Source organism: Lipophrys pholis (assembly GCF_963383615.2).
Source record: "Lipophrys pholis genome assembly, chromosome: 6".
NCBI classification, from domain to species: domain Eukaryota; kingdom Metazoa; phylum Chordata; class Actinopteri; order Blenniiformes; family Blenniidae; genus Lipophrys; species Lipophrys pholis.
The window spans coordinates 1,420,097-1,445,931 of NC_137629.1; the positions used below are offsets into that span (position 1 = coordinate 1,420,097).

Sequence of the window (25,835 nt, forward strand, 5' to 3'; positions counted from 1 at the left end):
CCAAATAGAATATAACAATAAAATAAAGTTCACGCAGAGAGCCAGATGGAGGGTGTATGTTGAGTAGGCTGCAGTCGGTCGCCCACAGTTCCAATGTTTTGTTCTGTGGAGATACAGGATGTGGGAGAAAGTGAATATTAAAGTTGTGTGCAGTTAACCTTATGTAAGACTTTTCATTAAACAGCTCCAGAAATCATTCTCTCTCTCTCTCTCTCTCTCTCTCTCTCTCTCTCTCTCTCTCTCTCTCTCTCTCTCTCTCTCTCTTCTCTCTCTCTCTCTCTCTCTCTCTCTCTCTCTCTCTCTCTCTCTCTCTCTCTCTTTCTCTCTCTGCCTCTCTCTCTCTCTCTCTCGCTCTCTCTCTCTCTCTCTCTCTCTCTCTCTCTCTCTCTCTCTCTCTCTCTCTCTCTCTCTCTCTCTTTCTCTCTCTGCCTCTCTCTCTCTCTCTCTCTCTCCCCAGGGGAAGCGACGGCGGTCGAAAGCTGAAGAATGTAAGTGAATCAATCTGAATGTGTGTTTGGAAGGAAACTGTCATTTCTGGCTCAGTGTTTGTGTTTGTGCTTCTCTTGTTTCTCTCCTTCATGACTTTTTTCATCTCGTCTTATTCTCAGTAACTACCCCGAAATCATTGATTATTGATATTACTACAGTTCCCTGTGTACTGTACTTGAGTGATTGTTTTCAGATGTATTGATGAATCAGCTGACTGTACGGAGTCTTTTCTTTCCGTCAGCCTTTAGAGGATTTACTTGCCTCAGTCTCCTTACAGCTTCAGCATCTTGTGATGCGGGCTGGTGAAGTGGAGCTCAGCGTTAGCCCGGCCCACTCTGCAGTCTCCAGCTCCTCTGCTGCCGATGCTGCTGAGCGAGTCGTTGAGCTGCAGAGCGGCCCAGGCCCGCTGCTAGCTCCTTTAGCTGCCTGATCCAGCGTCTGCAGCCGGGGGCTCGCAGGTTTCCAGCTGCTGGGGGGATGTGTGACGTGCTCCTGCACTGTGGACCTGATGGACTCACTCAGCACTGATGGAGGCAATTTTTTCATAGCAGCTTCATCTGGAACATATTGATAGGTGAAGAAACAGTCCAGAGGACTTTTGCTGATGTGGGTAAAAATGTGTTGTTTTGCAGAGAGATGGGATGTGTGATGCGGTTTTACTGCTGTGGGTGATCACATAGCAGGTGGAGGAGGCGGCTTTCTAGTGTGCATGGGTACATCTGCTCACTCAGTGTGACATGTACTTAACGGCATGCACGGGCTTGTGTGTGTGGTTTCCATCACGTGTGGATCAGGAGGTTGTTTCGTGCTCCTGTTTGGACTCGGCTTAAGTGTGTTTGCACTTGGAACAAAGGAATTATTGTTGCTTTTCAGCAGAGCCTCTTTGACAGGTCTTTCCACATGTGTGGCAGCTGCTGAAAGTGATGAGGCAAAGCGAGCGTGACATTCTGCTGACATTCTGGTGACACGCTGCGTGGCTTCAGCCGCCTGTCAGTCAGAACTCACATGAACTCCTGCAGCGTGCGGCCGAGTCGAGGTTTTTGTTTGGTGCCAACATGCGGCCCCCGCTGTGGGACGCGTCGGCGCGGTGGCTTTGTCGCTGGGGTCAATATAGTTGTGTTTGAAGCACAAGTGAAAGCCATTTGGTGCTGACCCACTTCCAACAGGAGCTGGCACCGACGTGTTGATTAAACTGGTGACACTGAACAGAAGCGCCACACTTTGCTGCTCAGGAACATAACGACGCTTAACGGCAGCAGAGCGGCTCACAAAGTGCTCACAGTGTCACTGGTGGTGCTAAAGTACAACATGAAACCTGTGTTGTTTTGTAAAAACGTTAAAGTGCCGTTGTGTAAGGGTTCCGTCATGCCTCTGCTGTACATTGGGTGGCAGTGTTGAGTCACTGTTGCAGTCATCCAGATTCAGACCCTGTTTACACCACAAGTTTTATATTTACACGGGAAGTGTTCTTTAAAACCATGTCCGTTTCCATGGTAGCGTCAGAAACACTGAAAATTGTGTTGTTTTCACATTGGGCCACTAGTGGGCACTGTTTGTTTTCATAATGAAGCCACACACACACACACATGCAGCAGAGAACAATGAGCTCTAAACATGAACACTCGGAGAACATTCTAGTGGACAGACCACCAAGTTGGATTGTTATTATGGTGACTGTCAAAATAAAACTACAAGTTGGATTGTTATTACGGTGACTGTCAAAATAAAACTACCAACTTGGATTAATATTACGACGGACGTCACAATAAAAGTACCATGTCCAGGAGAATATGGAGTCATGACACCACGGAGGAAGCTTTGTTCTGATTGGCTCTACTGAGCATGTGCAGAACATGTGGTGGCTTCCATGCGCTGCAGCAGTGTTCCTGCCGTGGACTCGGGACGGAGTGTTTTCAGAAAGTGTTGAATCCTGTTGTGTAAATGGAAACCAAAAACACAACTAAAGTTTTGCTTTGGCTGGAAATCGTTGTCACCGGGCCCTGAGTCCAGCCAGTCAGTGCTGTAAACCTGCTGAGCAGCACGAGACCTTCAGCCACATTTAGGCTGGTACAATCTGGAAAACCTCCGTATTTCATACCATGTTTATAAAATCGTCTTTAAGATGACATGATTTCTCCAATGATTCCACCATTGAAGCAAAACGTCTACGACCATTAGCTGAGCTCACTGAGTTTCTCTTTGAGTTGAACCCAGGGCCACAGAAACGGCCTCATTTCTCTCTGTGACTCTCCCTACCAGTGTTTGGAAGGCAGAACCTGTTGACACTGACAGTCTGACTGAGACAAACACGCTGAGCTTTCTTATCAGAGCAGCCCCCGAGGGGCGCCGGTTGACATGGACACAGGAAATCTGGCCTGCAGCTCTTTGCCAGCGGCGCTGAAGGTGTGTGATGCACCGCCTGCATGTTTCTGCTGCATCTTAAACACCCAGGAACTTAAACCGCTCTGCAGGCAGCAGCTTTCGTTTCTCCGTCACACTCAGCAGAACTTCAGGGCAAAAGGCTTCCAGCAATAATGCAACAAAACAATAGAGGCTCCTGCAGGAACTCTCTCAACGTGTTCTCCTGAAGCTGCATCCACCTGCTAATGAACACAGCTAACACACACACACACACACACACACACACACACACACACACACACACACACACACACACACACACACACACACACACACACACACACACACATAAATCAGTGTGTTCAGTGTTCGCTGCGGCGGTGGCGGTGGCGGTGGCGGTGGCGGCGGGACAATGGCTCGGCTTGTCGTGTTTGTGCAGGTCGACCACCTTCTTTACAAGAGGCTGAACTTTAACCACCAGGAAGCAGTTTGAAGTGTTTTCCAGGAGAAAAGTGAAGGAATAAAGTGAAATATTGGTTTTGTGAACTTTACTTCCTCTCAGAACAATTAATGTTATTTATAAGAATTTTACCTATTCAGCTGCAAAATAAAAAACCTTCCCTGTTTCAAAATATTCAGTATTTATGTGTGAAACTTATGTTGTTTCCAGTAGATTTGTAGATGAAACATGATTGTCTATGTTTAAACAATTTAAAGCAATAAAAACTACAGAGATGTTCAATTTAGATATTTTGGATTTGTAGTTGTTTAAATATCTGTTTGTAACTTCAATAAATGCAAGGAAACTAAGTCATTTCTGTATGAATCTTTTTTAATACATTCACATGTATTTACATATTTGAAAAGAAGTGAAAAGTAAAATAACTTTTCCATCAGCTCTTTATTGAAAATAAACAACTTTCTATACATTTTTACAATATTTACATATTCACTTGTAATGACTGGTGTATTTCTAATACATGCTATTTGAACATGATATACAATATCTGAATCTACACAAACGATGAGGATAATTCTCATATAATATTCACATACTGTACATTTGTTATATTTCTCTTGTCCACATTCACTTAAAAGTCTTGGATTTTCTATATATGTTATATTTACTTCCTGTGGGCTCTCCACCTTCCTGTGGGCTCTCCACCTTCCTGTGGGCTCTCCACCTTCCTGTGGGCTCTCCACCTTCCTGTGGGCTCTCCACCTGCAGGAAGGTTCTTAATGGTGCAATGTGACCTGGGTGACGGTGCTCAGACTGACACCACCACCACCCGGAAACGGATAAGAGGGAGGAGATGGATGGATGGATGGATGTTATATTTATATATATTTGTAAAAAACTTATAGGACATTTTTCATTACTCTTCTTCATATGGTTGCATATTATAAACTCTTTAACAATGTAGATATAGATATTATTTTATTTTTGCAATCTTTTCTCTGTCTGTTATATTTTTGAAGTGCAGATGTGGCTGCTTTTAACTGTTGGTTTGTTGATTTGTTTGTTTATTTGTATTCTATTAATTAACAAAAGACGAAAGAACAATTCAACGCAAAACAAAATAAAGTTTCCAACCTAATGACTGGTGTGATCCTGACGTGTTTCCTTTGTGTTTTAACTTGCAGGTTCTAATCACCTTCTACTGGCTGGGTCGAGCTGCCAACAGCTGCACGTCGTACAACGGGCCGACGCTGGACCTGAAGGAGTTCGACGCTCTGCTGTCACAGATGCGAAAGGTTTGCCGAGTCGTCGTTATTCAGCTGCTTCCTGCGGGGGTCGTCTCAGTGAGCTGATTCTAGGGTTTATTAGTGTGACACTCCTCATGTGGAGGAGCTGGAACTTCTTATTAGGGCACATCTGGACGTCCAGCCAGAGCCGCTGCTGCTGGATCACTTACGTCACCATGGCTCCTCCAACACTCCAGAGATGTTGTCATCAAATAATAAGCCCGTTTACTTCCAGTCCATCATGACCTCAGTGAGACTTGAGTGTAAATGCTTTCGATGTGTCGTCTCGTCTCTGCGAAGTGGCGGGCTCCTGATATTCATTCCATCATGTGACGTACGTTTCGTCTCCTATGAAAGTGAGAAATTGCTGCCAGCTCAGCTGAAACGCTTCTCCAGATGTTCTCACGTAACTGATGACCAGCACAAGAGTACATTTCCACGTTTCAGTGAAACTCTTCATTCAGACTGTCCAGGTGACTTTCTGAGAGGAACGAGTGAAGCAGTCTGTACTGGATGATAGTTTGTAAAGGAACGTGCTTGTTTCAGGCAAGAATGTAAAAGAATTGATATCTTGGAGGGAAAATGAACAAAACTAATATTGTCTCATTCTGATTTGTAGATCAGAATTTATCATTCTGAGATGAGCTCAGTGAAACGTAACCAGATGAAAGAAACGACTTCTCTTCCATGGTTTTGAACCAGCGATGTTCTTGTAGCCAGGATACATCTTCAACACAGAGACTATTTCTATTCACACCAGTGCACAATATCATTTTCATGTAGGATTTCCACTCATTAGAGAGGGCAGACGTTCAATTGATTTAGTCTGAGGACGAGTCAGTCGAGCTCCTTCCTGATCTCTATTAAACAAATCATAAACTATATTGTTCACCTTGTTGCTTTTTCACTACAAACTATTAAAGAGTCACTTTGAGTCACTTGGTTTGTGTTCAGACATGCAAGTAAAGTAAGAATTAGACTTTAGGTTCAACTGGAGCCTCACAGCAACATCCCAAGACAATAAGCTGCAGAGTTAACAGAGACTACACATGGATTAAAAAGATAAAGAAAGGATTATTCTAGTCTTTGACTTTTGAGTGTTTAACCATTCAAACCAACTCAGTTTATTTCATGCAGGTTGAGGATAAAGATTAAAGACAGATGATCTTTGTCTCATGACAGAACAAACTTAACAAGCCATGAATTGTTTCCTGCTTTTAAGTTCAGATTTAGTGGAGATAAAGAGTCAGAATGTGCTGAAACCTCGTATATCTCGTATATGAGAACTGTTGTCATTCAGCAGTTTTTTGTTTCAAAGAAAAAGAATAAAAAAAATCCATATATTAAAAGGAGAGAATGATTCCAGAATAATGTTAATTTTAGGACAGAGGCTGTTAGCGTTCAAACCTTTGCATTCTTTATCTAGAATTATAATGATTGACGTGTGGGAGACTGATTACAGGCCTTTCGTCTGTGTCTGGTTGTAAAACCTTCATGAAAACATCATCAAGCCTTCACACAAGTTCCGACATTACGTAAGAGATGGCACCGGGCTCAGGAACAGGAAGTGGTTCAGTCGGCGGGAAAAGCCTTTCTCCACCTTCCATTAGCTTTGAGGACACTGTTCATGTTTGGGGGGGGGGGGGAGGGAGGAGACTGATGTAGGCAGAGGAGGAAGGTGGTTAGATGAGTATAAATAGAAGAGGGATGCAGAGCACACTACACACCTTCAAACAGTTTCAAGAAGAAGAGGTGAATTAGAAGGTATCTGGCTGCTTCATGGCTGCTGGTAGTTTTGGATTCTGCGTCTGGATTCTCTACTTTTCCTCTAAAGCCTCCATGATGTTTTCCTCAGGAGGCGGAGGAGGCAGACAGTCCCAAGCGCAGCATCCGGGACAGCGGCTACATCGACTGCTGGGACTCTGAGCGCAGCGACTCTCTTTCCCCCCCACGCCACGGCCGCGAGGATTCATTCGACAGCCTGGACTCCTTCGGCTCGCGCTCCCGACAGACGCCTTCGCCGGACGTCCTGGTCGCCCGCGGCAGCAGCGATGGTAGCCAAACACCCAACCCCTTCCTGGTTAACTCTGTTAGTCTCTGTCTCACTCTGTCGTCTTCCATCTGCCTTCTGGAAGCAAAGTAATCCAGTGTTGGCTGTTTTGTTTGGCTCAGATGAAGTGCAGATGCAGTTTATAGATAAATGAGGTGTATTGTTCCCCTCCAGCTTCTACAAAGACGCCTGTTGTTCTGCTGTTTGTGCAGGACGACGCCCACAGTTGGCCAAAGGCTGGATTCAAACAACCTCCTGTAAATCATCCTAATGAGAATCTCAGTGCTGGTTCACCGGTGCTGCAGTAATAATTCCTATTTTACCACAGTAGGAGGCTGTAATAATCCCACAGATGAATCTCCGGCAGTCTTGGTTGGTCGTGTTGATTCTGTGACATCAGCCTGCAGAGTTGAAGAAACGTCCTGGAGCTCAGTTTTGATGAGAAATAGTTTGGCCAGTTTCTGTTCCAGTCACTCTTCGGTCATGTCAGCTCAGCGACAGTGGAGGCAGGTGATGGAAAACAGAAGAAACTTCAGGTATTTGTCTCAGTGGAAACCCTGACGAGGCCAGATTCTTTTGAAATGACAGATTGAAGGAGGTGCGATCACACTCGTGTTTGCGTGTCTGAGTCCTCTGAGAAATGTACAAGTGGGATGTGGAGTCTGTGAGTCTAAACATTGAAGTAGAGATTCTCTTTAATCTTTTTCTGTCTCATTTCCTCTTCAAACAAATGGATTGTTATGAACCGCCTCCAAACACCAAAACTAAAAGCTTTTTATTTACCCCCAAATAAATACTACCACATAAAATAAGTCTGCAGGCATTAAAAACATGAAAACATCCACATCAATCACAGACACAATGGAGCATTGTGAGCCAGAGCAAACTGCCCCCAGCTCTTTTAGATAGTAGGAATATCTCTAATTCTGAATCAATAATCCCTGATGTGCTCTTTACCAGTGGTAGAAACACTCCGGTCCTCCACACAGGTCTGCAGTATGAGGTCAAAGGTTACTCAGCATGTTGTCGCAGTAGGTTTCTCTGTCTGAGTCACAGTTTATGGATGAATGAATGGACAGTCTCAGTGTCAGTCACTCCTCTCTGGGTTTTGACGTCCGTATCAAAGCGTCTCTGTGCTGGTTTGGATCTGTTGCCGTGGTTACAGCTGTTTGACGGCTGACTGAGATGAGTAGCAGCACTTAAGAGGGAGGAAGAGAGGAAGTACCCTGACAGCACAAAGAGGAGTTTAATCACATGAAGGATGGGCAGGTGGTGACGAAACCTGAAAGCAAAGGAAGCACTAAAATAAAACAACTTCTCCATCTTTATGGAAAAAAAAACCTCCATGTCATCCTGAAAAGACGCCAGATAGAGTGTCTCTGATTGAGTGAAGAAATCTCTATTTATATGATTGATTTTTAACTGGCTGCTCCCAGTAAATATTTTTCAGTCTTTCTATTTGTTCATTTTATTTTTTACCATGTTTCTGTGTGTAAATACATTTTAGAATCACATCTACTACAACAGAAATAGTTTATGGCCATTTGTGTGTCTCTGACTGGCCAGCGAGGGGTTAATCTGAAAAGATCAGAATGGAGTACAGGTACATCTCAAAAAATGAGAATATCATGAAAATGTTCAATATTTTTTGTTGCTCGTTTCAGAAAGTCCAACCCAGAAATGATGGAGGCTCATGACACAGAGTGAAAACCCAAAATGAGAATCGTACCTAAGATCAATAAAAAAGGATATTTTAAACCAAACTGAAGGGCTTGTGAAAAGTCTGTTCATTTCTCTGCCCTCAATACTTGGTTGCTCCTTTAGCATGAAGTACTGCGTCTTAGCGGCGTGGCCTGGAGCCCATCAACCTGTGGAACCTGTGGTACTGCTCAGGTGGACTGAAGCCCAGGAAGATTTGATAGCAGCCTTCAGGTCATCTGGTGTCTCTCACCGTCCTCTGGACAATAGCCAGAGATTGTCTCTGGGGTTCTGCTGGCCAGTCCAGCACAGTACCACCAGGGTCACTGAAGAAGCTTCTGGTACCGTTGGTACCTTTGGTACCTTTGGTACCTTTGGCAGTGTGGGCAGGTGCCAAGTCCTGCTGGAACATGAACTCAGCATCTCCATAAAGCTCGTCAGCAGAAGGAAGCATGAAGAGCTCTAAAGGTTCCTGCTGGACGCTGCCTTGACTGTGGACTTCAGAAGACCCAGTGGAGGGACAGCAGCAGAGGACATGGCAGCACAAATCATCACAGACTGAGGACACTTCCCTCTGGACTTCAAGCAAGGTGGATTCTGAGCCTCTCCACTCTTCCTCCACCCTCTGGGACCTGGAGTTCACTCTTCCTTCACCCTCTGGGACCTGGAGTTCACTCTTACTCCACACTCTGGAACCTGGAGTTCACTCTTCCTCCACACTCTGGGACCTGGAGTTCACTCTTACTCCACACTCTGGGACCTGGAGTCTACTCTTCCTCCACACTCTGGGACCTGGAGTCTACTCTTCCTCCACACTCTGGGACCTGGAGTCTACTCTTCCTCCACACTCTGGGACCTGGAGTCTACTCTTCCTCCACACTCTGGGACCTGGAGTCTACTCTTCCTCCACACTCTGGGACCTGGAGTCTACTCTTCCTCCACACTCTGGGACCTGGAGTCTACTCTTCCTCCACCCTCTGGGACCTGGAGTTCACCCTTCCTCCACCCTCTGGGACCTGGAGATCACCCTTCCTCCACCCTCTGAGACCTGGAGTTCACTCTTCCTCCACCCTCTGGGACCTGGAGATCACTCTTCCTCCACCCTCTGGGACCTGGAGTTCACTCTTCCTCCACCCTCTGGGACCTGGAGTTCACCCTTCCTCCACCCTCTGGGACCTGGAGATCACTCTTCCTCCACCCTCTGGGACCTGGAGATCACTCTTCCTCCACCCTCTGGGACCTGGAGCTCCAAATGAGATCAAAATGTTCTTTCATCTGAAAAAAGGACTTTGGACCACTGATCAACAGTCCAGTTCTTGTCCTCCACAGTCCAGATGAGACTTTCTGACCTGGTCTCTTGTTCAGGAGTGTCTTGACCCCAGGAAGACACATTAGGATCCCATGTCTAGGATTGGTCAGTCCCTCGTGGCTCCAGCCTCAGTCCGTCCTTGTCCAGCATTTTGCTGGACAGTCCTCTCCAGGCTGCGCTCCTCCCTTTTGCTGCTGCACCTTTTCCTCCCACTCCACCTTCTCTGGACATGCTTGATCCAGCACTCTGTGAACAAGCAGCTTCTTCAGCAAGGACCTTTAGTGGACGGTGTCAATGACTGTCTCCTGGACATCTGTCCACTCAGCAGTCTCCCCCATGACTGTGTCCCCTCCTGACCCAGACTGAGACCAGTTAAAGGCTCAGGGAACCTTTGCAGGGGTTTGGACTTCATTAGCTGATGAGGGTGAGACACCAGGACTTTACAGACCTCAACTTTTCAACAAGATTCTCATTTTCTGAGACACTGAATTTTGGGTTTTCTCTCTCTGTATGCCAGAATCATCAACATTTCAAGAAATAAAGGCTGGAACTATTTCACTCTATGTGTCATGAGTCTAGATCATATCTGGGTTTGACTTTCTGAAGTCAGTGACAAAGAATAGTGAACATTTTCATGATATTCTCATTTTTTGAAACGTACCTGTAGTTTTATTTGTCAGGCTCTGCTCCCTTTGACAAAAGTACACATAAAATAGGTATATGAATAGAAAATGTAAAAAGAGAAACAATTGAGCACAGAAAATAAAACTCTTTAATCGTCTGGATGTGTGTTAGAACAGGGTCCTCAGTGTGTGTGTGTGTGTGTGTGTGTGTGTGTGTGTGTGTGTGTGTGTGTGTGTGTGTGTGTGTGTGTGTGTGTGTGTGTGTGTGTGTGTGTGTGTGTGTGAGTGTGTGTGAGTGTACACAGTTTTTTCTAGTATTCTTTGATTCCTTCAAATCTTATAAAACATGCAGGAAGAAAGACACACACTTCATGTACTGTTCATGTGGCTTTTTAAAGTCGAACAAATAAAAAGAATAACTTCACAGTGTTACGAAGCACATTACATCATCAGCAAGATCAGAATAAATAGTAGACTTTCAAAACATGAGAGGGATAAACAATTTAACAATAAAGGAGAATTAGATAAAGGAGAATTAAATAATGTATACAAAGCAAAGAGAAACTTAAACAGGAGTTAGATAATCTATGTTGCTTCATGTAAACTGAATATTTTCTCTGCTTCATTCAACACAGAAGCAAAACTTTCACATGATACTGACTTCCTCAAGACAAACTAAAGATAAATATCGGTGAAGCTTTTTGGTTTTTGCTGAAGTAACAAAACACGTTAAAAGGAGAGTTTGTTGTCATATGAGAGCCGTGCAGAACGCTTCACATGTTTCTGTTCATGTTTCTAAACTGCCTGTGAATCTGTTCCCTCTGAACATTTAATGAGAGGCTGTAAAAGATTAGAGGTTGTACTTTTCATTGTGGAGGCGAAGCTTCCTGTCCCACTGTGTTTTTGTTTTGAGGGAAGTGCGAAGGAAGCTGCTGTCTCCAAATCCTCCATGTTGTCACCAACAGCAAACAGCAGCACTTTCCTCTTATTGACATGAAACTCTGAGAAACAAGGAAAACTCCAGTTTCCTCCTTCATCACCTCGTCTTGCTTTTCAATAAGGAGCCTTGAGTTTCCAGGCCTGGATAAACTTCAGTGTTTGCTCTTCAACAATAAGAACTATTTTGACGTGAGTTTAAAACATCCTGCCGTCCTTCTCCAGGATCATCCAATCACTTTCTCCTCCAACACCAGAAACTCACAGCTGATTAGTCCGACGGTCGAGTTGCTCGTCTTCCCAACGTCAGAACAAACGCTGGAGTCGAGTCCTAAACAGGAGAAAAGGAGGAGGAAGGTGGAAGACAAACGTCAAGTAAAGTTTCTTATCGGAGGAAAAGTTACTGCGTTCGTTGGAATTGAGTCATTTAGTCTGAGATTTTATAAAAACCACATAAACTTCATCCAGTCGAACCTGTTGAAACTAGATCCTGTCCCTCTGTGGTTCAGGAGCCACATTCAGCCCGATTTCATCCTGAGTGGGCCGGACCGGTAACATTTTGATTTATTTTATTTCACCTTTATTTTACCAGAAAAGATTTGTTGAGATTAAAAATGTCTTTTTCCAGAGCGTCCTGGCCAAGACAGCAGCAGTACATTAAAGTTTCAGACAAAACTTTATACTCATTGAAAACAACAAAAATGTAAAAACATTAAAAAAAACATTCAAAGTTGCTAAAAAATTAAGTCTGTTATTCAAAACATCTGCGGACACATGTGTCTGTGTCCAAGTCATTAACCAACTTTTTAAAAGAGTCCAGTGAAACCAGGTTTTTGAGTTTCAGGGTTTTTTGTAGTTTGTTCCAAGCAAAAGGAGCTGAAAACCTGCTCCATGGTAGTTCTGTAACCAGAGACTATAAACTAAAATCAAACCAGTTTTAAATCATAAAAATGTCCCATATTACGCTTTAAAGTGTTTCTATGTCACGCCGCAGAGTGTACGTGATGACAATGTCATTAATATACTATAAATGACTTCAATCTGAACCTAAAGCCAGTTTAATGATGCAAGTATTTACTTCTGTATGACATCGTCTCAACGCTCTTTACATGGTCGTGATATTCACTCATCCATCATTCACTCGTTCCCTTCGGCTGCTCTGGAATCTGATGGCATGTCGGATCGAGGATCAAACCAGCACAGAGCTGTAACTAATGAACTAATCAGTCAAGAAAAGAAAAAGTGATCAAATAATGAACTGTCGAGTCATTAAAACGTTCCTGAATAACTTTCAACTTTAAATCTTTCACAGAGTCGTTCTGATGTATGAAAAGAAAAACAGAAATTGGTGCCGTGTCCAGAAATGTGTTATTTTAATCAGCCTCGGTTTGGATGTTGGGCTGCTGCGGATACAGAAAGTCAATAGAAACTGTCCCATTTAAATTCAAGGACAGTCACTGAGCTCAGTATTGATATGTGCCAATTTAATTCTACAAACAAGGACAAACTGATTTGTGATATAAAACATCACTTCAAGAGTCTCTGTCTTCAGAAAGCTCCAACACTCAAACTAAATACTTCTACCACAAGCTGTGAGAGTTTGTATTGTGGTTACTGTGTTCATCCTATATCTAGTATTATGGGATGTCTGTGGATGAGTGGGTGGAGCAGGTTGTCTTCCAGTGGAAACACACAAACACACACCTTCAAACTGGAAATGATGGAAGGAAGCCTGAGAACTCCCACACTGGACCAGAGCACTGGTTCACACCTTTTCAAGGTTGTGATCGTAATAACAATCCAACTTGGTGGTTTTATTTTGACAGTCACCGTAATAACAATCCAACTTGGTAGTTTATTTTGACAGTCACAGTCATAACAATCCAACTTGGTAGTTTATTTTGACAGTCATCGTAATAACAATCCAACTTGGTAGTTTATTTTGACAGTCATCGTAATAACAATCCAACTTGTTAGTTTTATTTTGAAAGTCATCGCAATAACAATCCAACTTGGTGGTTTTATTTTGACAGTCACCGTAATAACAATCCAACTTGGTGGTTTTATTTTGACAGTCACCGTAATAACAATCCAACTTGGTGGTTTTATTTTGACAGTCACAGTAATAACAATCCAACTTGGTAGTTTTATTTTGAAAGTTATCGCAATAACAATCCAACTTGGTGGTTTTATTTTGACAGTCACCGTAATAACAATCCAACTTGGTAGTTTTATTTTGGCAGTCACAGTCATAACAAACCAACTTGGTCGTTTTATTTTGACAGTCACCGTAATAACAATCCAACTTGGTGGTTTTATTTTGACAGTCACCGTAATAACAATCCAACTTGGTGGTTTTATTTTGACAGTCACCGTAATAACAATCCAACTTGGTAGTTTTATTTTGGCAGTCACAGTCATAACAATCCAACTTGGTCGTTTTATTTTGGCAGTCACAGTCATAACAATCCAACTTGGTCGTTTTATTTTGACAGTCACCGTAATAACAATCCAACTTGGTGGTTTTATTTTGACAGTCACCGGAATAACAATCCAACTTGGTAGTTTTATTTTGGCAGTCACAGTAATAACAAACCAACTTGGTCGTTTTATTTTGACAGTCACCGTAATAACAATCCAACTTGGTGGTTTTATTTTGACAGTCACCGTAATAACAATCCAACTTGGTAGTTTTATTTTGACAGTCACAGTAATAACAATCCAGTCTGTTTTCTGCAGCCACAGCGTCACATCAATGCACCCGGAGTGACAGGAAAATTATATACATACATAACTCATCACCTTACCCGCAGTGTGTGTGTGTGTGTGTGTGTGTGTGTGTGTGTGTGTGTGTGTGTGTGTGTGTGTGTGTGTGTGTGCTTTCAGTACTAAAAATAACAACAGCACCAACTAGTGGACCAACATGAAAACTACATCATCTTCAGTGTTGCCGTGGAAACGGACACGTTTTTCAGAATGTTTCTGTCGAAATGCGAAACTTTTCTGAAACGAAAACTGAGTTTTTACTTGAGATGTTTAAATTATTGAATAATTTTCTCTTCAGGCTCCTTTTTATCGACTCGGCTGCCATTTTTAATTAGTATTTCTGTTTGATCTTTTCCGTTAGTGAAAAGCTCCGTGGACTCCACAGCGTCCCCTCGTCCCTTCATGCTGATCATTACTGATGTGAACACGTTCCTCTGAAGACCCTGATGAACGCTGCCTTCATGTTCATCCACGCCGTGGGGCGGTTCAGTCACTGGTGGTTCCAGTCGGTTCAGAGTCTGAAGCTCTGGATGGTGGAAGTGCAGGAACCTCCAGCCGCTCAGAACACATCAGACTGTAGAGATGAGCCGATAGAAGAGATTCACCACCGGGACATTTGATTCCTCCGAGAGCTTCGGCTGCGTCCACGTTTTCCCTCTGAACCTAGACGTTTGGTGGTTTGGATCTGGGGAAAGTTGCGGGTTCATATGTGGAAAATGTAAACAATGAGTCATAAATCCATCGAGGGAATGTGCCGGGAGGTGACGGCGGTCCTGCGCATGCTGAACATCTTGAGGAAGATATTTTGTGAGGTCTGAGTTTTATTAAATCCGCCGCAGGATTTGCAGAATGTGACGACATGCCGGCGCTGCGTCTCTGGAATTGTAAACATGCCAGCCTCCGAGCCAGCCTCCCGTTCTGTCTGAGGATCGTATCAGGACACCTTGACCAGGAATTCAAGACTCCGAGCAGGGAAAGTCCTTGAGCTTCTGCACAGCCAGGTGGTTCCTCCCACGTTAAAACACAAACTTTACGGTGTGATGCAGACGGACTCACTGCAGGCCAACGTTTTGTTGCTCAATTCAAATGTGCCGATGATTTATGTCGCCGTGCTCTGATGCCACAGGAGTGCGCTGCGCCGGGATGTGATGGAGCAGCTTGAGGAGAAACTGCTGATATAAATAAACTAATAAACTCAGGTTCAAATCTTATTTTCAGGCCTGATTTCTCTCGGTCACTCATCGCTGGCCTTCTCTCTCTGCCTGACGGTGACTCAGCTCGCTGGGAGTTTGTGACTGTGGAGACTTGAGGGGGATGGTGGTGACTGCTGAGCTGCATTAACACCCAGGAAGTGAAGCCACCAGATAGTTGTGTGATTAAAGGACGACTTAACAACACCGCAACTCGTACGCAAGAGGCAGCAGAGCACCGGTTCATCCTTTGAGCTTTCTGAAGGAACGTCTCAGTTTCATGTTTCCTTTCTGTGAGATTATAAACAGTTCAGTGACGACGACGGAACAAAAGTCTGACGACACGACAAAGAGGTGAACCAAGAATCAAGAATCAAGATTTCAACTGATTGAACCGTGAAGCCAATCGAGATGCAACGATTAGAATCCTGATTAGAATAATCATCCACCACTGAAATGAAGAGCAGAGTTCAAGTGGATGGATGGATGGATGGAAGGAGGGATGGATGGAGGGATGGAGGGAAGGATGGATGGATGGATGGATGAAAAAAATGGATGGATGGAGGGATGGATGGATGGAGGGATGGATGGATGGATGGAGGGAGGGATGGAAGGATGGATGGAGGGATGGATGGATGGATGAAAAAAATGGATGGAGGGATGGATGGATGGAGGGATGGATGGATGGATGAAAAAAATGGATGGAGGGATGGATGGATGGAGGGATGGAAGGATGGAGGGATGGATGGATGGATGAAAAAAATGGATGGAGGGATGGATGGATGGAGGGATGGAAGGATGGAGGGAGGGATGGATGGAAAAGTTCTATTTCTTCTCCCCCTTGTCGAACATGTAACACACATTATAAAGTGTGGAGTATCCTCTGGATTACTCCTTTAGATGACTGTCTTTTACTTTATTCATTCTATTTGTTTCTCTTGTTTATTGTTTTTGTACATGTTCAAATAAATAGATTTCAAGGCTTTACAAAATATTTATCTACACCTTACTTTTCTCATTGATTCATTTATTTCTCATATTTTGACACCAGCAGCATGAAGTTCATGTCAACGAACAGGTTGAGGTTCATATGAACTGGATTGTGTTGATTGGTTTGAAATTAAAGTCACTATATTGTGATGCAACTTGTGTAAAATGAATCACTTGTATGTGATGCTGAAGTGTTCAGAAGGCAGATGAGACTAGTCGTGTTCTTGTATTCATGGATTCTGCAGGTTTACAAACTATTTGTGTTTATAAACGTAGAGAGAACACGGCGACAGAAAAACGCCTCTTTTCATGTGTGACATCGTTTTCCGACCACGAGACGACTCCACTGTGGGGGTTAATCCACCGACTTCACTCACACTGTCCCTCTTCTCCTCGTCAGGCCGCGGCAGCGACTCGGAGTCCGACGGACCGCCGCACCGGAAGATGCCCGACATCCGTAAGGACGACATGTTGGCCCGCCGGACGTCTGTCACCGAGCTGCGCACCGCCATGCCCTTCAATCAGTACCTGCCCAACAAGAGCAACCAGAGCGGATACCTGCCGACGCCGCTCCGCAAGAAGAGGGGCGACAAGGAGGACGGGGGCCGCAAGAGCTGGAGTACCGCCACCTCGCCTGTAGGGGGAGACAGACCTTTTAGGTGAGTGTGGACATGAGGAAAGTTCGGTTAACTGGAGCCAGTAAAGTTTAACTGATTAAAAAGTTTTCCATACAAATGAAATCTGTTATACAGTTCAGCGAAAACAATCTCAATCTCCCAAGAGCCTAAACGACAATGGATATTAAAAAAAGAGTTTTCATCAGGAATATTTATACTTAATATCATATAATATAATATAATATAATATAATATAATATAATATAATATAATATAATATAATACCCCAGCTCGCTCAGTTGGTAGAGCATGAGACTCACAATCTCAAGGTAGAGGGTTCATGTCCCACGCCGGGCGCCACCTTCCTGTGGGCTCTCCACCTTCCTGTGGGCTCTCCACCTTCCTGTGGGCTCTCCACCTTCCTGTGGGCTCTCCACCTTCCTGTGGGCTCTCCACCTGCAGGAAGGTTCTTAATGGGTCAGTGTGATCTGGGTGACGGTGCTCAGACTGACACCACCACCACCCGGAAACGGATAAGAGGGAGACGATGGATGGATGGATATAATATAATATAATATAATATAATATAATATAATATAATTACAGGACAACATTTGTGTAAATACAGCGTTTCTGTGTTTTCATTTCTGAAAAGTTTACCCTGCAACATTTTGAAAACGATGTCTGTTTCCACGGCAACGGCTGAAATACTGAAAATATGTAGTTTTCCTGTTGGGACTCTAGTGGAGCTCGAAGAGGAGCGAAGCTGCGATCTTGCAGCATCTAAACCTACAGCAGCTCCACTGAGACGATGGTCCACAGTCACCTCAACCTGCATTCATTATTCTGAGATTTATACTTTCATATCAGATTGTTTTTAAAGGTTTTGCATCATGATCAGAAGATTTATACTTTTCTAAAACTCATCTACAGATTGTAAAAATGTAGCTGTCAGTTGTCGACACAGTACGCTGAGCCGTATTTTAGCCGTGACGTGAGCAGGACGTGGAGTGGCCGAGTTGAACTTATAGTTTTGCCACTCGTGATGTGGAGTGAACTGGTTCTGGGATGAAGAGCCCAAGCAGTAGAATCATCACTGTGTGAGGAGAAACCAGTGAAGCATTCAGTGAACATGAGTCGATGCCGGTGAAACTTCATGTGAAGTTGAACCTTTCAGCTGCGGATTATTTTTCTCTGGTGTTTTCCAGGAGGCTGAGGCCACTTGTGTGTTTTTATTTTCGGATCAGGCAGCAAAGAAGAAGATTCGAGACTGAAGTGTGTTTTGTTTGTCGGCTCGTTGCAGCGCCGGCGTCGTTTGTTCTCAGGGTTTAAATGGACTGCTGGCTGGATGGATTCCTTAATGCAATCAGCCGCAGGGTGTGGTTCCACTGGCTGTCTGACACACAGCAGCAGGACACTCAAGATACTTAATCTGAACTATCTGCAGATTGAGTAGCATCATGTTCACTTTTTGAAAACGCTGAGGACTGAGACGTGTGCAGCGGTTTGTCATCTGTGTGTTTCACCTGCTGTTCATTCGTCCATCCTGTCATGTTCCGTCACAATGCATGAATTGATTTTACCTTTATTGTTTCCTTGTTTCTCCCCCTCCATTTCCATCCTTCACCTCATTTCATTGTTTTTTACACCTGGTGTGTGTTCATCATGTCCTCTGATCACATGTTCCCCTGCTGTGTGTGTGTGTGTGTGTGTGTGTGTGTGTGTGTGTGTGTGTGTGTGTGTGTGTGTGTGTGTGTGTGTGTGTGTGTGTGTGTGTGTGTGTGTGTGTGTGTGTGTGTGTGTGTGTGTGTGGTGAATGGGTGATGCATTAGTCCAAACCAGGTCTGTAGTCTAGCTGTGACTCCTGCCCCGCCCCCTGCCCCGCCCCCTACCCCGCCCCCTGAACCCCACATGCAGGTTGAGAAGGAGAAGGAAGAGGAGGGGCAGCAGCCTTCATCCACACCCTGTATTGAGATCCATGCAGTGGGTGTGAGGAGGAGCAGTGAGCCTCTGACCTTTAACCTCCCCCAGCCTCACCTGAACGTCTCCTCAGAGCAAAGGTCCTCGTCCGACTTCTTTTTCACCCAATATTCACCCCTTCATCTCATTATAATCCCTTCATGCTTCTAATGTCCCCCAAAATCAAAGAAATTCTAATCTCATTCTGTCACGTCGAAGAGGTTTGATTGACTCCATCATAGTTTTTGATCTTGAAATCAATGACACGTTTATTGAGTATTACTCGATCTTCTTCCTGAGGAGATCTTCTGATTCTGAAAATATAAAATAACCAGATTCCTTCTTACCGGTCAACTCAACAGGAAGTTGGGCTCAATGTGTCCAGCAAGCAACTTTATAATCAGCATTTAAAATTAACCAAAGTGCTTTACAATATAACACATAAGGTTAAATCTCTATGGTGTAAACACTGGAATAAAATGTGTTTGACAAACCTGATCTAGAGCATTAATAATGATAATAATCATAAGGATGCTGATGATGTTAATAACTTTTACAAAAATAATGATTAGGGATTGAAAGAACTGACAGTCCGTGTTAATCTCACGTTGTACATGCTGCTTCAGCCTGAGATCCCTTTTCAATATGTTTGAAGTAGTACGACACAGTTGAGGTTGAAGTCATGGATTTAATGACGGTGGAGGCAGACGATCCACAGTGCAAGCAGCCAAATACAGACTTTAAACCAGTTGAGTTTTTTTCAACCAAGTTGGTGTTAGAAATCATTCATCTGGAGAAATGTCCCTCTGAGCAACGTGTTGAGTTAACAGTGCAGCTTTTTTCTACATCTCTGTGTTTGTTGAGTTGACTTCATCCTCCCCAAAGCCAGAAACAGACATTCCTGCTTCTCCTCCATAAATTCAACGTTTGCCACTGAAAACAGTGAAACGCTGCACTCGGTAATCTGCAGTCCTGCACCTGTGTCCAAAAACAATGTTCCAGTTAGTCGGGATCATCCAGACTCCAGTTTTCTCTGCTGCTTCGGCTCCAGGTTTCACAGCTGCTCTTTAAATCCTGCCGTTGTGCCTTTTGGCAGCTTTTTGTCACCTGATCATGGTTTCCACCGCCGCTCTCATCCAGAGCAGCAGTACCAGTTAAATCATATTAATATGAAATATTGTCCTGAACTTTTGACCTCGAGGTGAAACTGGTTGGAGCCTCTGACTTCGATTGTATATTTCAACACAGTGATGGGAGAGAACAGTGCTTCTTTTCTTTGTATTTCCAGCTCAGGCTGATGTGATATTTACACACAGTTATTAAGAGTCCCCCCACCAGACAGTAACTATCACCTTTAATATAAATCTGTGTGTCACTTTGTTCTCGGGGAAAAAAAAGGATTTCTGAGGTTTGTCAAAAGTTTAATGTGAATTTCTCTTCTTCATAACCAAACAATCTCTCCGGATCCAAACTGCATCATTAATTTGTGCATTTTTTTAGGAAAACATACAATCAATATACGTGTTGTATGATATAAAACGCTTAGATATGTTAAAGCGTGTCGTCACAGTCCAATAGAATAATCTAGTTTTTCACAGAGTAAACTGTGTATTTCTCCACGGAGGATGTTTGCTCACAGTCCAGCTCCAGTTTATTCTCCAGTCAGGCTGATGTTTCATTCATGACACAACTTTAAAGAGCAAACGTTGTTTTTTTTTTCCAAAACCTTTTCCTGGTGACGTTGTTTGCATTTCCTTCATTTCGGGGGACTTGAGTTATTCCTCAGTAGACATTTTGCCTCACTACGTCCACAGAAAAAGAGAGTTTTGTTCTAGAACAGCTCCAGAAGGCGGATTCTCTCGTTGGTTAAACAATCTAGAGTTAAATATTTGTGAATTTGTGCATTTTTGACAGGATGAGGCAAGTTCAATTAAAGTTGAATCAGCAGCTCCAGATTTGAGTCTTTTAACAGTTTTCCAGTTTGACTCGAAGACGTTAGATGGTTAAGATGGTTTGTTGGTTCAGCTGGGAGGAGTCTTCTTAATCTCTAATCTGTTAACATCTGGAATAAGGCACGGCATCAGATCGATGAAACATAACATTCAGTCCAAACTGGTAATAACTGCTGAGATTCTGCTGTTTTCACTGTAACTGTGATAAGACGCGATCATTACAAACTGCATCAGCAACAAAATCCCACTTCCCATTTCAATGTGTTTCTTTAAGCTCTGTTCCCACTTTCCAACTAGGAAGTTCCCTGTTTGACATGGTCGGAGGGACCTCTCTCTCCCCTCCAGAGGGGGGAAGTTTCCCAGTTGCTCATGAAGGCACCACTCCTGTATTTTCCTGCCGCCTGCAGCTGCTCATCACATTTCTGTCTACAGATTATTTTCTTCGCAGCAGTTTGAGCGTCTCTGTCTCGTTTTAGCCTGTGCAGAATGATCCAAACACAGTCTTTAAAATATATTCATTCTACTGGAGTTTCAGCCAGAACATCTGCAGTCATGTGTTTTAAATAGACAGAATCCAAGTCTAGAAATAGAAATACAGTCTGCAGAGACCAAGAATAACTATTGATCCTCTGAGCAGCTCTGCAGTCATTTCAGATTTGACCTTATTTCCAAGACTTGTAGAGATTAAAATCCGTGTGTGGTGTGGACAGTGTTGGTACACAGGCCTGCAGAGAGCCTGCAGACGCGACTCGCCCTCAGGATGTGAGGAAATGAGCCTCCTTCCTTCCGTGACCCTGAACCTGCAGCTGGACGCGCTCTCCTTCCCGCCGTGCATTCTGGGAATTTACAGTTCAATAATAAGCCTCTTACAAAGTAGCTGTTCATCAGCGGCTGACAGACGCCGCTGTGCTTCCAGTCTCCTCCTCGGAGATTTATCTCCTCCAAACCTTCGTCAGGCTCCTCCAGAGGAATGTCTGCTGATGCGGGACGATAACCAGGCAGCAAAACGGCTCCGTTTGCTTTTGCTTTTCACAGCACTTCGTCCCGCTCGTGCTCAGAGGAGCTCTTCCACCATTCCACGGCTCTCACAGTGAGGGAGGCCGCCGCCACGCCGCAGAGCGCCGCCACGCCGCAGAGCGCCGCCACGCCGCAGAGCGCCGCCACGCCGCAGAGCGCCGCCACAGAGGACGCAGCCTTGAGGAAAGACATCGCGGACACACCGGGAGATGACAAACGGGCCGGTCGAAGGCCGACATCGCCCAAACACGGCACCAACCCGAGTCCCTCGGACTTCCTTCCTCTCCCCGCTGCCATGGCAACCGCCTCAACGGAACCAAGTGGTACAGGCCGGCGGAAAGGGCGAGCGCTGAGCGAGAGAGACGAGCGGCGAGAGGCGCCGCCGCCGTGGTCGGACTGCAGCCTTCCAGCAAAGTGAGCTCCGCGCAGCAGCCACACCACATTAAGACCAAAGTTTTCTTTCCTCAACTCTGAAGTCAAAGGTCAAAGGTCAAAGGTCATGATCCCTTGAAAACCCGTTAACAGCATGCGAGCCGAGGAGGAAGCAGATTAACCCGACGACTGCATGAACGCTCGTTACGATCGCAGCTTTCAATACATGGACTGTGATAAAATGTCTTCTCTTTCAATTCCTTTCTTCTCTCTGGACTCAGAAATGTCAAAAAGAAGCATTTTATTATCTGTGCATGACCTCAGTGGATGATTGTTAATCTGTTTAGGAGATCTAATGGTTTCATCTGATTTAGTTTCAAATACCAAGAACATAAAAAGTAAGGGATTTCAGGTCCATCAGATTATTTCTTTGTTCTTACAGCTTCTTCCTGTTTATTTCCCTGTTTAATGTGTAACACTGCCAGAAACATGCATTTGTGGGATGAGCAGCAGAGGATATGGTAAATCTGCTGAGTCGTCTCAGTCGATGCTGAACAGCTACTTCTCATATCGACTCGTGCTTCGAGGCTCGAGTGGATAAAGTCTGCGTGACGCTGGTTCCTTTAACTGCTCACGGTTCTTTGTGTCAGAACCGAACTGAGTCGGACAGACTCCTGCTTCTTACGGTCTGAAGTCTGACGGTCGCATCCTGCAGCCTCTGACTCTGTGGTTGTGCTGCTCACTTTGGGACGAGCTGCAGACCGAGCTGATCGCCGCCACAGGCAGCCTGATATCAGCTCCAGTTAGCCGGACTGATAAAATAGTGCCAGGATGAGCTTTAAATTCTAATTGTAAAGCTTTTCTTTGTCGACTATTACATTTTGAAAAAGTCCCTTTTTGCTAAATGGTTTACAATTAGTACCGAAAACCACTCCACTATCAACATAAAACCAATTTTGATCCAAATTCCTGGTGCAAAATTCAATATAATGACGAGTAAAACTCCTGAAAATGTTGCATTTGCAGCCTTTTGCATCCACAACCAGGGAGCTCTCGTTCATTGCCAATATGATTTCATTGATGCTCAGCTCGGGTCTCAGAGTTGTGTTGTGTCCCTACTCGTCAGGAAAATGTGTTTCTTTAACATTCTGGTTTTAGCCTACAGGCCTCATGTTTGACGCTCGTGGCTTCCAGGTACCTGAGGACGAGTCAAAATGAGAATCGGCTGCTTGGAATCAAAATATGTTCATGTCTGTTAATCCCACAAATGTTTCTTACATTTGGCTCCAATAAACTGAAACTGGTTGTTTGTCCAACGAGGGAATAATCTATCAAACAGTTTATTTCACTAATTCTTCATTGTATTTAGATAAAACTGCTGAAACAGTCACAAATTCATCCTTTCATATAGTTTAACGCTGCAGGCTTAAATCCAGGGTGAAAACTCTCCACCAAGACACCAGATGGCAAATATCCATTTTTCAACCTGACGTGAGAAGCGACCGTCTTCAGAAAGTCGTCTCCATTCAGAGAGTCTTTTCCTTCTCTTGTGGGCTGCAGACCACCGCCTGTCAGCAGACGGCTCGGTTTGAAGCCGCCTGCGTGAAGAACCTTAGTGGTTCAGGCCAAACCTAAAGTGGTGGCCACAGCCTGAAACAGAGCCGCTCCTTTCATCTTCTTCTTCTTCTGCGGCCTAATTCCACATGCATGTCTCTCTTTTCTTAAATGATTTAGTGTCAGCGGCATCCTGAGATCATTTCCACATGTACCTTATTATCTGGGATGTTCAGGTTTGCAGTGCAGCAGAGGATCAGAGTTTTGTAGAAGACTGCCCCCTTGTGGTCTACTTTAACTTAAAAAACCAACCAGCAGACAGTTTGTCCTCTTCCTGTGATTTCTGATGAACTAATCCATCATGTGTGATCACACCTCCGTAGATAACACTTCATTGCTTCAGTTTAATATTTGCATGAGTAGATGAGGAGTGTTCTTCTCCAGAATGTTCATTGTGACTGTGCTCTCTCTTCATGTTCTCTACCTTCTGTTCATTCAGAGAGTCAGACGATGCAAAGTAAGTTTCAAGTCTTTTATCGCTCAGAGACTCGGCTGTCTGCTAAAGCTGGCTTTAGGTGATAGGAATGTTTTCTGGAGGCAAGTGGGAAAATCTGACCTGCTGGGATCCGTTAAAGGGCCAAAAGTTAATATCCTGAGAGAAAAGTCAAGTTTTAGTCTTAAATTCTTTCACCACGACTGTAATTTCACTTGAGTTGATGCAGAAATTGGAAAACAACAGTTGATGTAAAACAGTTTAGTGCATTCTTCATGTTGCTTGATTTTTTTTATAGAAACACAACGAGAGACATTTAATGTTTATTGATCTAAGAAGAAAAACGGTGCCAAGATGTGTATTTTCTGGTTTTCTGGAGGCATAGGAACAAGAATTCATCTATTTTATGGACAATAATCTTTCCTTGTATTGAACATGATTTTCTTGATGATCATTCTGATTTTCCCACTTTCTTTACTCAAATAAAAGTTAAGCTACTTATTTTAGCGCACATCTTTGTACTTGAGCATCGTTGGCTTTCACTCATTGAAATATCTTTATAAAAACTTGTTTCTAGTAAATCTTGAAGGTTTTTTTTAGTTCTTTTGCTTCGCTGCAGTCATACTGTCTGCGATGAGTTTGAAGTTCCTGCTGTGGTCAATCGCAGTCAGAAAGACTTTCTAAACTCCGCGGCAGAGCTTCTGCATGTTTCACGTAACGTGCCGACGCCTCATCATGTCATCCCACTGAATGAAGCTCTGAAAGTGCAGCTTACCATGAAGCTGAAAGGAATCTGGAGATGATTCATGTGTGTTTGAAAGTTCTGACAGACGGTTCCACTGATAATCTCCACCGTTACCTGGACCACCCTCTAAAAGTTTGAAAGCACAAAAACAACATGTCAGTCATCTCCAGCTAGAAGCTCTTTCCTCTGACAGGTTCTCCACTTTGCTTTTTAAGCTCCGTTACGTCAGTTTGATTAAAGCACGCTTCCTTTTGGGATGTTGGTCCAGGGAGTTCCTTCCTACGTTGTCAGTCTCATGATGAGCAGAACTTTTCTCCAAACAAAAGTTTAAGTTCTTGACCTGCTTCTGGTTTTGTGCTGAATATTAAACTCGCCTGCATGGCCCTAACTATCCATGTCTGTCTCGGACTGAAGCTAAAGCTGAATGTTTTAACACTGTTTTGTTCACTTTCTGTAAAGCAAAGACACTTCCTGAAGATTCTCAATGAACTCCTGCTTCAATCTGTTTAGTTTCAGCTGCCTTCACCTGAACAGCAGCTTATTATTAAATTATGTCCTCATACATTTTTTGTTGAAACAAATTTCATTCTGACATGAAAGTATTTAGTGAGCAGATGAAATCAAGAGGAGTTAATCCAGTCTGATTGTGTTTGAGGGGAAAAGGAACGTTTCACCTTCGAGGTGAGTGTGAGGATTTATTTCAACAGATGGAAGAGATATTTAAGTTTCTGGATACAGAGTCATTATCTCATGACGCTCAACATATTGAAAATTCATCAGTGATTTCCTTATTATGTTTTGGCTGAAGTAGAAAAGAATTATAGCCACTCAAGTATCAGTAAACAGGTAATAATACAAATTGAAATGCAGTGAAAGAAATCTATCGAAATGTCCCCAAACAAGTGTGTGTGTGTGTGTGTGTGTGTGTGTGTGTGTGTGTGTGTGTGTGTGTGTGTGTGTGTGTGTGT

At 43.8% G+C, this 25,835-nt stretch overlaps 1 protein-coding gene across 1 annotated transcript in view; it reads left to right on the forward strand.

The window, feature by feature from the left end:
• Window positions 1-25,835, forward strand: part of LOC308111188 (LIM and calponin homology domains-containing protein 1-like) — a 103,492-nt gene that overhangs the window by 49,296 nt on the left and 28,361 nt on the right. Inside the window, exons 5-9 of the mRNA XM_080465994.1 lie at window positions 458-488; window positions 4,495-4,605; window positions 6,452-6,650; window positions 16,559-16,817; window positions 21,722-22,117. Of these exons, the coding sequence (XP_080322120.1) occupies window positions 458-488; window positions 4,495-4,605; window positions 6,452-6,650; window positions 16,559-16,817; window positions 21,722-22,117 (996 nt within the window). The remainder of the gene's footprint in view (window positions 1-457; window positions 489-4,494; window positions 4,606-6,451; window positions 6,651-16,558; window positions 16,818-21,721; window positions 22,118-25,835) is intronic.